Consider the following 11,479-nt stretch of genomic DNA (forward strand, 5'->3'; position numbering starts at 1 on the left):
TATATATCAATGCTTCTTTCTTTCTCTTTATTTATTTCATTTTAATAATGTATTTATTAGTTTAGCATTTTCATTTTTAACTTTTTTTTTAATATCTAAACATTTTTGTTTCTATTTATTTTGTAATTTTAATTTATTTTTTAATTTCCCTTTGTGTTCTCCCATATTTATTTCCCTAAACCATTAGTTTATCTTTTTATGACATTTTATCAATGAATTACACTGCGTTCCAAATTATTACACAAATTGTATTTAAGTGTCACATTTTCTGATTTTCAATTAAACTCATGGATGGTATTGTGTCTCAGGGCTCTTTGGATCACTGAAATCAATTTCAGACACCTGTGATAATTAGTTTGCGAGGTGAGCCCAATTAAGGAAAAAACTACTTAAGAAGGGCGTTCCACATTATTAAGCAGATGACCATTTCCAAGCAACATGAGAAAGAATAAGGATCTCTCTGCTGCCGAAAAGCGTGAAATAGTTCAATGCCTTGGACAAGGTATGAAAACTTTAGATATTTCGCGAAAAACTTAATCGTGATCGTCGTACTGTTAAGAGATTTGTGGCTGATTCAGAGCACACACGGGTTTGTGCAGAGAAAGGCACAATGAGGAAGGTTTCTGCCAGACAAAAACATCGGATTAAGAGAACAGCTGCTAAAATGCCATTACAAAGTAGCAAACAGATATTTGAAGCTGCTGGTGCCTCTGGAGTCCCACGAACATCAAGGTGTAGGATCCTCCAGAGGCTTGCAGTTATGCGTTATTCTATCAGTTATTCTATTCGGCCACCCCTAACCAATGCTCACAAGCAGAAACGGCTGCAGTGGGCCCAGAAATACATGAAGACTAATTGTCAAACAGTCTTGTTCACTGATGAGTGCCGTGCAACCCTGGATAGTCCAGATGGATGGAGTGGTGGATGGTTGGTGGGCGGCCACCATGTCCCAACAAGGCTACGACGTCAGCAAGGAGGTGGCGAGGCATGTTTTGGGCTGGAATCATGGGGAGAGAGCTGGTCGGCCCCGTTAGGGTCCCTGAAGGTGTGAAAATGACCTCTGAAAAGTATTTGGAGTTTCTGACTGACCACTTTCTCCCATGGTACAAAAAGAAGAACCGTGCTTTCAGTAACAAAATCATCATGCATGACAATGCACCATCTCATGCTGCAAGGAATACCTCTGCATCATTGGCTGCTATGGGCATAAAAGGAGAGAAACTCATGGTGTGGCCCCCATCCTTCCCTGACCTCAACCCTATTGAGAACCTTTGGAGCATCCTCAAGCTAAAGATCTATGAGGGTGGGAGGCAGTTCACATCCAAACAGCAGCTCTGGGAGGCTATTCTGACATCCTGCAAAGAAATTCAAGCACAAACTCTCCAAACACTCACAAGGTCAATGGATGCAAGAATTGTGAAGCTGCTATCAAATAAGGGGTCCTATGTTAAAATGTAACTTGACTTGTTAAGATGATTTTGATTGAAATAGCTTTTGATTTCAGTAAATATGACCTCCGAATGCTGGAAAATCCAAAAATGAGCATTTTCAGTTCTTAAAAACCTATAAAATGTTATAAAACTCTGTCGTGCGTAATAATGTGGAACAGTGCATTTTAAGTTTTTTTTTTTTTTTTAAATACTGTTATCATTGAGAGGTTCGTCCAATCACATTACAATTCATTAAACTAATGGTTGATGACTTAAATTATGCTGACTGTCATTTGCATCGACTATTTAGGAAAATCGGAGAAAAAACTCAGTTGCATAATAATTTGGAACACAGTGTAGTTAATCAAAAACTAATCTTGGAGCAACTTACAAACTTTTCAAGAGACGCAGTAATAAATAAATAAGTTAATTAATTAATTGAATCATTGTTCAACGTCATCAGCATATTTTTTAAAATTTTTAATTCTTTGTGAATAAGTCCTTTATTCTGCTTCAGACTGTTTGGACGAGAAGAATAAAAGTGATGAGTGATGTTTCCTCTCTTTGGACCCACCAGGAGCTGAACGAGAACCAGTCGACTCCGAAGCGTGAGAAACAGGAGTGGCTGATCCGTCAGAAGGAATGTCTGCAGCAGATGCAGGCGGAGGAGGAGGCGAGCCTGCTGCGGCGGCAGCGGCAGTACTACGAGCTGCAGTGTCGCCAGTACAAGAGGAAGATGCTGCTCGCTCGCCACAACCTGGAGCAGGACCTGCTGAGAGAGGTACAGTCCAAACTCAAACCTGTCAGAGAGGTACAGCAAAAAAAAACCTGCTCAGAGAGGCACGGCCACATTCAAACCTGTTAGAGAGGTACAGCCCAAACTTAAACCTGAGTCCTATTTATTTACTTTCCTGTTTAGTTGTGTCATTTATTTATTTTTATTATTTTTAGGTATTTTTAATTTTTCCATTTATTTATTTGTTAAATCTATTTTATTTTATATAATTTGAGATCATTATTTTTTAATTATTTTCACTTTTCTCCCTTTTTCTTTTCCCAAACATGAATATTTATTATTTTTGTATTACTTTATTTATGCACTATTGCTTCATCATGCAAATCAGGGGGAACGTTTTTGATTAACATCAGTTTATTTATTTTTTTCAGCTCCATCCTCAAAATTTGTATTTTTTATTAATATATATCTTAAATCTTTATAAACATGAGCTTTATTGGTTGATAATTCAAATAACAAACAAGCAAGTTTACTGATAATTTGAAAAGTAACCATCATTTAAGTGATACATCTGTGTGAATTATATTTTCCTTTCTTCTCCGGTCCTCTACCAGGACCTGAACAAGAAGCAGACCCAGAAGGATCTGGAGTGCGCCATGCTGCTGCGGCACCACGAGTCCACCCAGGAGCTAGAGTTCAGGCAGCTGGGCTCGGTGCAGCGGACCCGGGCCGACCTGATCCGGACGCAGCACCAGACCGAGCTCACCAACCAGATGGAGTACAACAAGCGCCGGGAGCAGGAGCTGAGGCAGAAGCACACCATGGAGGTCCGGCAGCAGCCCAAGAGCCTCAAGGTAGGTCTAGACCCCGAATTTGTCCGAATCAGAGTGAAATTGATAGGTTTGGTTCGTTTTGTATTTAGTCTGGTTTGATTTCACAGAGCAGAAATTTAAGATGACCAGATAAAAAAATAAAAAGATTTGCAGAGGGCTGAAAAATTCTTCACAGTTTTATTTCTTACTGGTTGTAAAGTTGGTGGTGAAAGATGTAAAAATGGAAATGAACAAAGCAGCGTGGAGCCGAACACCCAGAGGACTGTTGATTCTACCGGCTGCAATCTGCTCTGCTGTTCACCAAACTAATGTGTAAAGAAACGTTCAGAAGGAGCTCCTGCTGACGCTGCCGGATTTAGTAATGTGTTGATTCATTATTTATATATAGCTGTATTACCAGAAGGCCAGCCTCAATGGAAAATATTACATTATTCTGAGTGATACGTTGATAATTGTGCAGAGAGAAAGTATCTTTATCTCATTGTTGGCCTACAATGAGAAACATCTTTATGCTCTGTTAACCTTCACTGTTTGATCAGGAGACACAATCTGCTTCATGTTGGTCAGATCACGTTCACTGTGGATTGAGCCACACTAGAGACCCTCTCAGGAGGTCTGGACCGGCTGTTTTGGTCCAAACCAGAGTACGAGTGGAGCGCTCACAAGCAACCAAACATACCGTAACAAAGTGACACAAGCAGAACTCTGTTCCACTTATCGGTGATTTAAGAATCAGCTTGAAGTCTTTAAGGCGCTTTCACAACCCAAAGTGTCGTCAACGTTTCAATCAAACGGCGTGTTTTCACTGAGTACTTCTTGAGTACTTTTTGGAAAGCCGTTAGTTCCCCTTGGCCTCTGTTCCCATACAGGTCATTTTGTAGAAGCTGACCAACGGAGTTAATGTGACAACAGACCGATGCGGCGAGCAGTGTTGTCAACTCGAGACTTTGTCACTATATTAAGCGACTATTCAGACCCTCTAGAACTCTCTCTGAAAACCTCAGCACTGTGTCAAAACAACCTCCCAAAACCCGAAAAACGGCTCCGAATGTCAACGTCTCCTGAGTAATTTATTCCTCAGCCTCTGGAGCCGATAGAGATGAAATATAAACCATCTGAAAGCTTAAACCCTCGGCTTCATTAACATTTTCTTTAAAAACCTCAGTAAACTACTAGCCTTCCACACAGCAAACCTGTTGCAAAATTGAGATCGTCTAAACATGCAAACCTTTCAGTCTAAATGTCAAGATCAAGTCAATAAATGACATAAAAATCTCCCTTAGTTTTAGTGTGAGCATTAGAATGTGTACCATGTTGTGGCATTAAATGCTGACTGAAGCGTGTTTCAGTCCAAAGAGCTGCAGATCAAGCGTCAGTTCCAGGAGACCTGTAAGATCCAGACCCGTCAGTACAAAGCCCTGAGGAACCACCTGCTGGAGAGCACTCCCAAGTCCGACCACAAGGCTGTCCTCAAACGCCTCAAAGAGGAGCAGACACGTAAGCTGGCCATCCTGGCCGAGCAGTACGACCACTCCATCAACGACATGCTGTCCACACAGGCTGTGAGTAAGGCAAGGAACCCCGCCCACCTGCTACACACTGCACCTGATCTCACACACACACACACACACACACACACACGGTTCTGCACAGACACACCTGCACTGCATACACACATACCTAGGGACTGTACATACACACACTCCTACATGCACACGGGACACGCACACACATGCACACGAACTTACATACATGCACACACACACACACACACTATCAGGGGTATTTTATGCCAGCACACTATACTTAAACGCCTAAAACACGTCGCCTGTGCCAGCATAAAGTCTGATTAATAGGCGTGCTTACAGACACGCGTATTGCGAGTACACCAGAGAACATGGGTGACGGGTGAAAAGTGCCACGAGCGAACGTAGTGGACGCCTGTGTGTGTGTGTGTGTGTGTGTGTAACGCGTGTACGCCTATAACAGTTCAGCTGTTACAGAGTCTCAGCTTCATACGGGATTGTGAAAGCAGAATTTATAGATGAACTCCAAGCCCCAACAGAGCTGTCAGGATATTTCTATCATTTTCAGGCCCGTTTTTATTTTCTTGATGATATTTAATGATAGCAAGGGTGAAAGGGATAATTAAAATAATTTCAGCTACTTAAAAATAGTAATAGTAAAGTGCGACGCTCACAGCCAGTTCCCAGTTCGCTCTTGGACATACAGTTCATTACGCATCAGCTGTAATGTACAAATTGAATATTAAGTAGCCATGCGGACCTGTCCAATGAATAAGGATGCTTTTTGAGTAATTTTATGCGCTTGGACATACAGTTCATTAAGCATCAGCCGAGCATTGTCCGGTTCTGAGCTTTGTGCTCTGTGCGCGTTCTCATCAAAGGAGCTGCGATCGCGAGCAATTAGCTTCCCCCATATTCCAGGGATTTATTATGATGCAGCTACTGCATTGCCATGGTGATGAGATAAACAACATGAAAGTAGCTTACTTCAGAAGCGATCAGCAGCACCGTTGACCGAGCAGAGCCCGGTCAACTTCTGCCCGGCGCTGTGTATAACATGTGGCCTTCCCAAACATCAGGCTCACCCGCCGGCATTAGTTATGATTATGATTAATAATCAATAATAATAATTATGTTAATAAATGTGAACCATGCATGGTTCAGAGAACAGTAGCCTATACTAGTGCATGATGATACTTTTTCCCTCTTTTTTATGCTTGATAATAAGTATTTATTAATACAGGACTTTTTTTTGTCACGCAGTGTTGACATACTTATATTAATACCATCCTCATTTTTAAGAAACATCAGTATTTCCCAGTGTCTCAAACCGAGAAGGTAGTAGTAGCAGATTAACTGCGATAGCGCCATCATTGCCACTGAGAGAGGATTAACAGACGTTTCCTTTTTCTTTATCTTACGAGAAAAGGTGTCTATTTTTTTTTAATCCAGTGAATGCAATGCGCTTCCGTACACAAGCTCTCCCAATAGAGCTCTATAAAGGCTGTACACAATACAACAGTAAAGACAAAACATGCGTATCGGCTCTATCGCACGGCACAATAAATAATTTTATTGCACAAAGTGCCGACTACAGATGAACCCAAACAGTAGATAACGTGTTAAGGAACAGCACAACATCAGACAGAATCCTCACATTAACGGCGATTGTTGTTTCAGTACCACGGACAGCTCATGCGTAACAGAACATGCGCAGATCATATCCTACAGCAACCAGTTAGTGTGGAAACCAGTAAGGACACAGCACCGCCCTTTAATCTTTCTGTTGTTTCACGCCAGTGTTTACTTGTACTGTTTAAGGTTGAGCCGCCAGCCGTTGTGAGAAATAAAGCACGACGCGGTGCGAGCCGCAAATATAACGACCACCCGTCAACGAAGAGTTCCAGGGTGGTCACAAGGGCCGAGTTACAAATGCAATTATACATTTATATCCTTTCTTACATACTTGTTTACATTTTTTGTAACAAAATATGTTTTTATCAAACTATGATGGCGAATTTTGAGTTTAACAGCCGATTCGCTTCACAATTAAAGCAATCCATGTTTTACCAAGAGAGACCTATTACACAGTTTAGGCTGTTTCAGTCTACCTAAATGCAATTTAAGTACACGCCTCGGCTGATGCTTAATGAACTGTATGTCCAAGCGCATAAAATTACTCAAAAAGCATCCTTATTCATTGGACAGGTCCGCATGGCTACTTAATATTCAATTTGTACATTACAGCTGATGCGTATTGAACTGTATGTCCAAGAGCGAACTGGGAACTGGCTGTGAGCGTCGCACTTTACTGTTACTATTTTTAAGTAGCTGAAATTATTTTAATTATCCCTTTCACTCTTGCTATCATTAAATATCATCAAGAAAATAAAAACGGGCCTGAAAATGATAGAAATATCCTGACAGCTCTGTTGGGGCTTGGAGTTCCTCTATAAGTTCTGCTTTCACAATCCCGTATGAAGCTGAGACTCTGTGTAACAGCTGAACTGTTATAGGCGTACACGCGTTACACACACACACACAGGCGTCCACTGCGTTCGCTCGTGGCACTTTCCACCCGTCACCCATGTTATCTGGTGTACTCGCAATACGCGTGTCTGTACGCCTATGTAGAATTGTACTTAACAGTCACGCGGGTCTTCATGTCACGTATTTGAGGCGTAGTTCACCCGTCACGCAGCCGTCACGTAGGCGTATGCGCAACAAAGCGTGTACAGCGTCTGCGTGACGCCTACGTGACGCCTGTCTGTCCATTGAAAGTGAATGGAATTTACACGCGCACGTTAGACGTTTGATGTCATCGCATAGGCGCTGTACACGCGTTTTAGTATAGTGTGCTGGCATAAAATGCCCCTCATACACACACACACACACACACACACACACACATACCTGCATGCACACACCATCACGCACACACGTGCACACACACGTGCACGCACACGCCTGTACACAAACGCACACACTGCACCTGCAGTACACCTGCACACTTCTAGTCTGGAGAAAGGAAGTTGCCAAAATAAAGATAAAATAAGTAAAAAATCAGCTCAATAAAGAAAATAATATGGCAATAAATTTGACAAAAATAATATTAGAAATACATTTCGGCATTAATTCATATTTTTATTCAATTCAAAATGACTTTATTTCATTAAGTATTTTTAATGTTTATTTTATTGATTTGATTATGCAATTATTTCTGCCCCCAAAAAAATCTCAGACAATTAAATTATTATTTAATGGCATATTTATTCATTCGCTATACATTTATCAATTTCTGTCACATTTTACCAATGAATGAATGCCCCAAATTTGAATATTATATTTGGGACACTTAATGGCATATTTATTCATTTATCTAGTCATTTATTTATTTAAATTATTTTATTTTGTAGCAATGTTTGTATATTTATTTTCCCTTTACATGTTTCCTCATTATTTTCTCAAACTATCGATTTTTGTCACATTTTATCAATAAATTAATGCCTACCATTTAAATGTTGTTATATGGTACATTTAATGGCATTTATTTAATAATGTATTTCTTTATTTATTAATATATATATATTTTTTTTAATTTTATTGATTCATCTATCTTTATTTTTTATTAATTGTATCAATTTATGCCCACAATTTAAATATTATTTTTGGTATATTTAATTGTATATTCATTTATTCATCAAGCAATTTATTTATTTATTCTGGCAGCTTGCAGCCTCCATATGTAAAATGCCAACTAATGCTTTTTCACCCAAATAAACAACAGTCGTGGCAAAAATAATAATAATTTATCTGTTGCACATAAACATATTTTCCTGCTGTTTTAATAACAGCCGTCATGTGGCCTTTGATCTCCCGTAATGCTGACGATCGCCATCGTTTGTCCCACAGCTGCGTCTGGATGAGACGCAGGAGGCGGAGTACCAGGTGCTGAGGATGCAGCTGCAGCAGGAGCTGGAGCTGCTCAACGCCTACCAGAGCAAGATCAAGATCCACACCGACACCCAGCACGAGCGCGAGGTAAAGGACCTGGAGCAGAGGGTGTCCATCCGCCGGGCGCTGCTGGAGCAACGGGTGAGAGCTTTAACCCCTTCCTGCTTCTCTCTGTGTTATATAAAGCTCTGCTGCTCTCGCTGCTGCCAATTATTATATAAAGAAACTGTAAATAGGTGTTATCGTCAGAGTTTGAACTTTTCCAACAGTCTTCGAACAGATCATCAATTCAGGAACTTTCCGTTACTAAAAGTGACCAAAACTTGTGTTAAATGTTGATATTACTGTCAGAATCTCTTTATTCTGTCATTTAGTCATTTAAAACAAACCAGATCCTGTTAGAAACATTAAATTCTGCTCCTCAGAGACACTGTGAAGGCATGATTGATTCTGCTGAGACCAACGGTCACGTGACAAATATTCACTGAAAATCTGTTTGCACAGAGCAGAGAGGAGAGGACAGGAGAGGCTGTTTACACAGCAGAGAGGAGAGGACAGGAGAGGCTATTTACACAAAGCAGAGAGGAGAGGACAGGACAGGCTGTTTACACAGCAGAGAGGAGAGGACAGGAGAGGCTATTTACACAAAGCAGAGAGGAGAGGACAGGAGAGGCTATTTACACAGAGCGGAGAGGAGAGGCTGGAAACATGACAATACTTTCATTTGTACAATATTTGGAGCAATTTCTGTCATTCTAACCGTGTTATTCTGTTTGAGTTGTACTGACTGTGCTGATTCCGTAGAGCTGCAGGACTTATAGATTTTATATGTTGCAGTGAAATACAAGGACACAGAAGTGAATATAAAAAGAGCAAAAACACTGGGGGTTCAGAGTGTTGATATAGTAAAAAATCCCATCAAATCTTCAGAGCGTCTCGTTTTAATAAAATTATTCGTTTACAGTCATTTTATTAAAACAAAAAGCAGGAAATCTTCATAGATTCAAGAATCAGAATGTTGGAATTGTTTCATTATTTCCGCTCACAAAATGACTGAAATGATTAATAGATTATTAGAATCGATGCCAGTTATTTGACTGTTTTCTGATTAATCGTTTCAGCTCAAGATATTTTTAAACAAGTGTGTTTATTGGATTTTCAACAGTCTGCAGTCAGAACTTTTTCTAGTTTATGTGCATTTATTTCATGGGACTTGCTGCTTTATCATGAATAATTAATGTGTCAGATAAAAGAGGGTTCTGCTCCTTAGAGCTTTGTTAGATTCAACAAAGCAAAGCAAGTTTATTTATGTAACAAAGCAACTCAAAGTGCAGAAGGAACGCCTCAGAAGACTTTCACATATAATTAATAACAAACATTAAGGAGCCAGAAAACAAAAACAAGCTGAAAGCACATCGGGTTTAATTGGAAGAAATTTAAGTATTTTTTTCCATATAATGTCTGAAGAAAGTTTAACAGTAAAAAAAAAAAAAAAAATCAAAGATATTCAGTTTGTTATCATACAAGACAATAGGGCTAGGCAATATGGACCAAAAGTCATATCCCGATATATTTAGGCTGGATATCGATATACAATATATATCCCAATATTTTTATCACAAAGTCAGAGCAAATGTCCAGTCAAAGCCATGACATGTTGCAAGTAGTTTATTTTAGTGAACAAAAACTGTAAAACAGGAGTACCTTTTTTTTTAATCAAACCTCCATAAAGTAAATAAAAATAGCCTATGAAATAAAATAGGCCAGTCTTTTTCTGAAATAAATATATTTATATGAGAAAAGAATGACGAACATTACAAAATAACTAAATATGACAAACCCTAGTAAGGGCAGCATTTATATATCAAGAAAGAAAAAAATTGAACTATATCTATATTTGCAATATGGTCTAATTCCATATCACATTTAAAAATATATCGATATATTTTTTATTTCCCAGCCCTACAAGACAAATCTAAGATCTTCACATCTAGGGGAGAACATGTTGTTTGTTTGTTTGTTGTTGTGACTCTGACACTAACGAGTCGTCCTGTGGTCAGATCGAGGAGGAGATGCTCTCGCTGCAGAACGAGCGCTCGGAGCGGATCAGGACTCTGCTGGAGCGCCAGGCCCACGAGATCGAGGCCTTTGACTCGGAGAGCATGCGTCTGGGCTTCAGCAACATGGCGTTGAGCGGGATCCCTGCCGAGGCCTTCAACCAGGGCTACCCGACCCCCAGCCCGTCCTCGGGCTCCGGCGGCTGGCCCTCGCGGCCCGTCCCGCGCTCCGGGAGCCACTGGAGCCACAGCGTGCAGAACTCGGTGTCCACTCCGTCCTGGCGCAGCCAGAACCACGGCGGCGGAGGCTTCGGCCGTGCCGAGTCCATCACCTCGTCCCACGGCCTCGGCAGGGACAGCGAGTTGCACAAGAGCAGCCGCGGCTCCACCTCCTCCTCGTCCTCCTCCCACTCCTCCTCCCACCACCACCACCACCACCACCACCAGCAGCAGCAGCAGCAGCAGCACTACCTCCCGCAGCACTACCAGCACCACCAGAGCACGCCGCAGCTGTACCGCGACAGCCACGACAGCCGGGAGCGAGACCGCGCCAGGGAGTGGGCGGGCGGCGGTGGCGGCGGGGGCGTGCACTACCCCCACCACTCCCAGGCCCACCACCACCACCTGGCTACCCACGCCTCCTCCCAGTCTCTGGCTCTGCTGCCTCCCCCGCCGCCACCTCCGCCCATCTCCCTCTCCTCCTCCTCCCCCCCCTCCTCCGCATCCTCATCTTCGTCGTCGCAGGGCGGCTACGGCGGCGGCGGCCTGAGCATCCGGGGCCCCAGCCTGATGGCGCTCAGGAACAGCCCCCAGCCTCTGAGGAGGACGGCATCAGGAGGGCCGGGCGGTGGCGGCAGCGATGGCGGGCTGAGCCGCAGCACGTCAGTCACTTCCCACATCTCCAACGGCTCGCACCTCTCCTACTCATGAAACACCTGGTCTG

At 42.0% G+C, this 11,479-nt stretch overlaps 1 protein-coding gene across 2 annotated transcripts in view; it reads left to right on the top strand.

The window, feature by feature from the left end:
• taok2a (TAO kinase 2a) overlaps positions 1-11,479 on the top strand; it is a 40,056-nt gene that overhangs the window by 23,673 nt on the left and 4,904 nt on the right. Inside the window, exons 16-20 of one of the 2 annotated variants that reach the window (XM_059347582.1) lie at positions 2,008-2,211; positions 2,781-3,020; positions 4,349-4,570; positions 8,438-8,620; positions 10,540-11,479. The exon at positions 10,540-11,479 is cut by the window's right edge and continues 4,904 nt beyond it. In XM_059347582.1, coding sequence (XP_059203565.1) covers positions 2,008-2,211; positions 2,781-3,020; positions 4,349-4,570; positions 8,438-8,620; positions 10,540-11,466 — 1,776 coding nt within the window. In that variant the 3' untranslated portion in view covers positions 11,467-11,479. The remainder of the gene's footprint in view (positions 1-2,007; positions 2,212-2,780; positions 3,021-4,348; positions 4,571-8,437; positions 8,621-10,539) is intronic. The other variant, XM_059347583.1, reaches the window with a different exon arrangement.

Source organism: Centropristis striata, chromosome 13 (assembly GCF_030273125.1).
Source record: "Centropristis striata isolate RG_2023a ecotype Rhode Island chromosome 13, C.striata_1.0, whole genome shotgun sequence".
In the NCBI taxonomy this organism is placed as follows: domain Eukaryota; kingdom Metazoa; phylum Chordata; class Actinopteri; order Perciformes; family Serranidae; genus Centropristis; species Centropristis striata.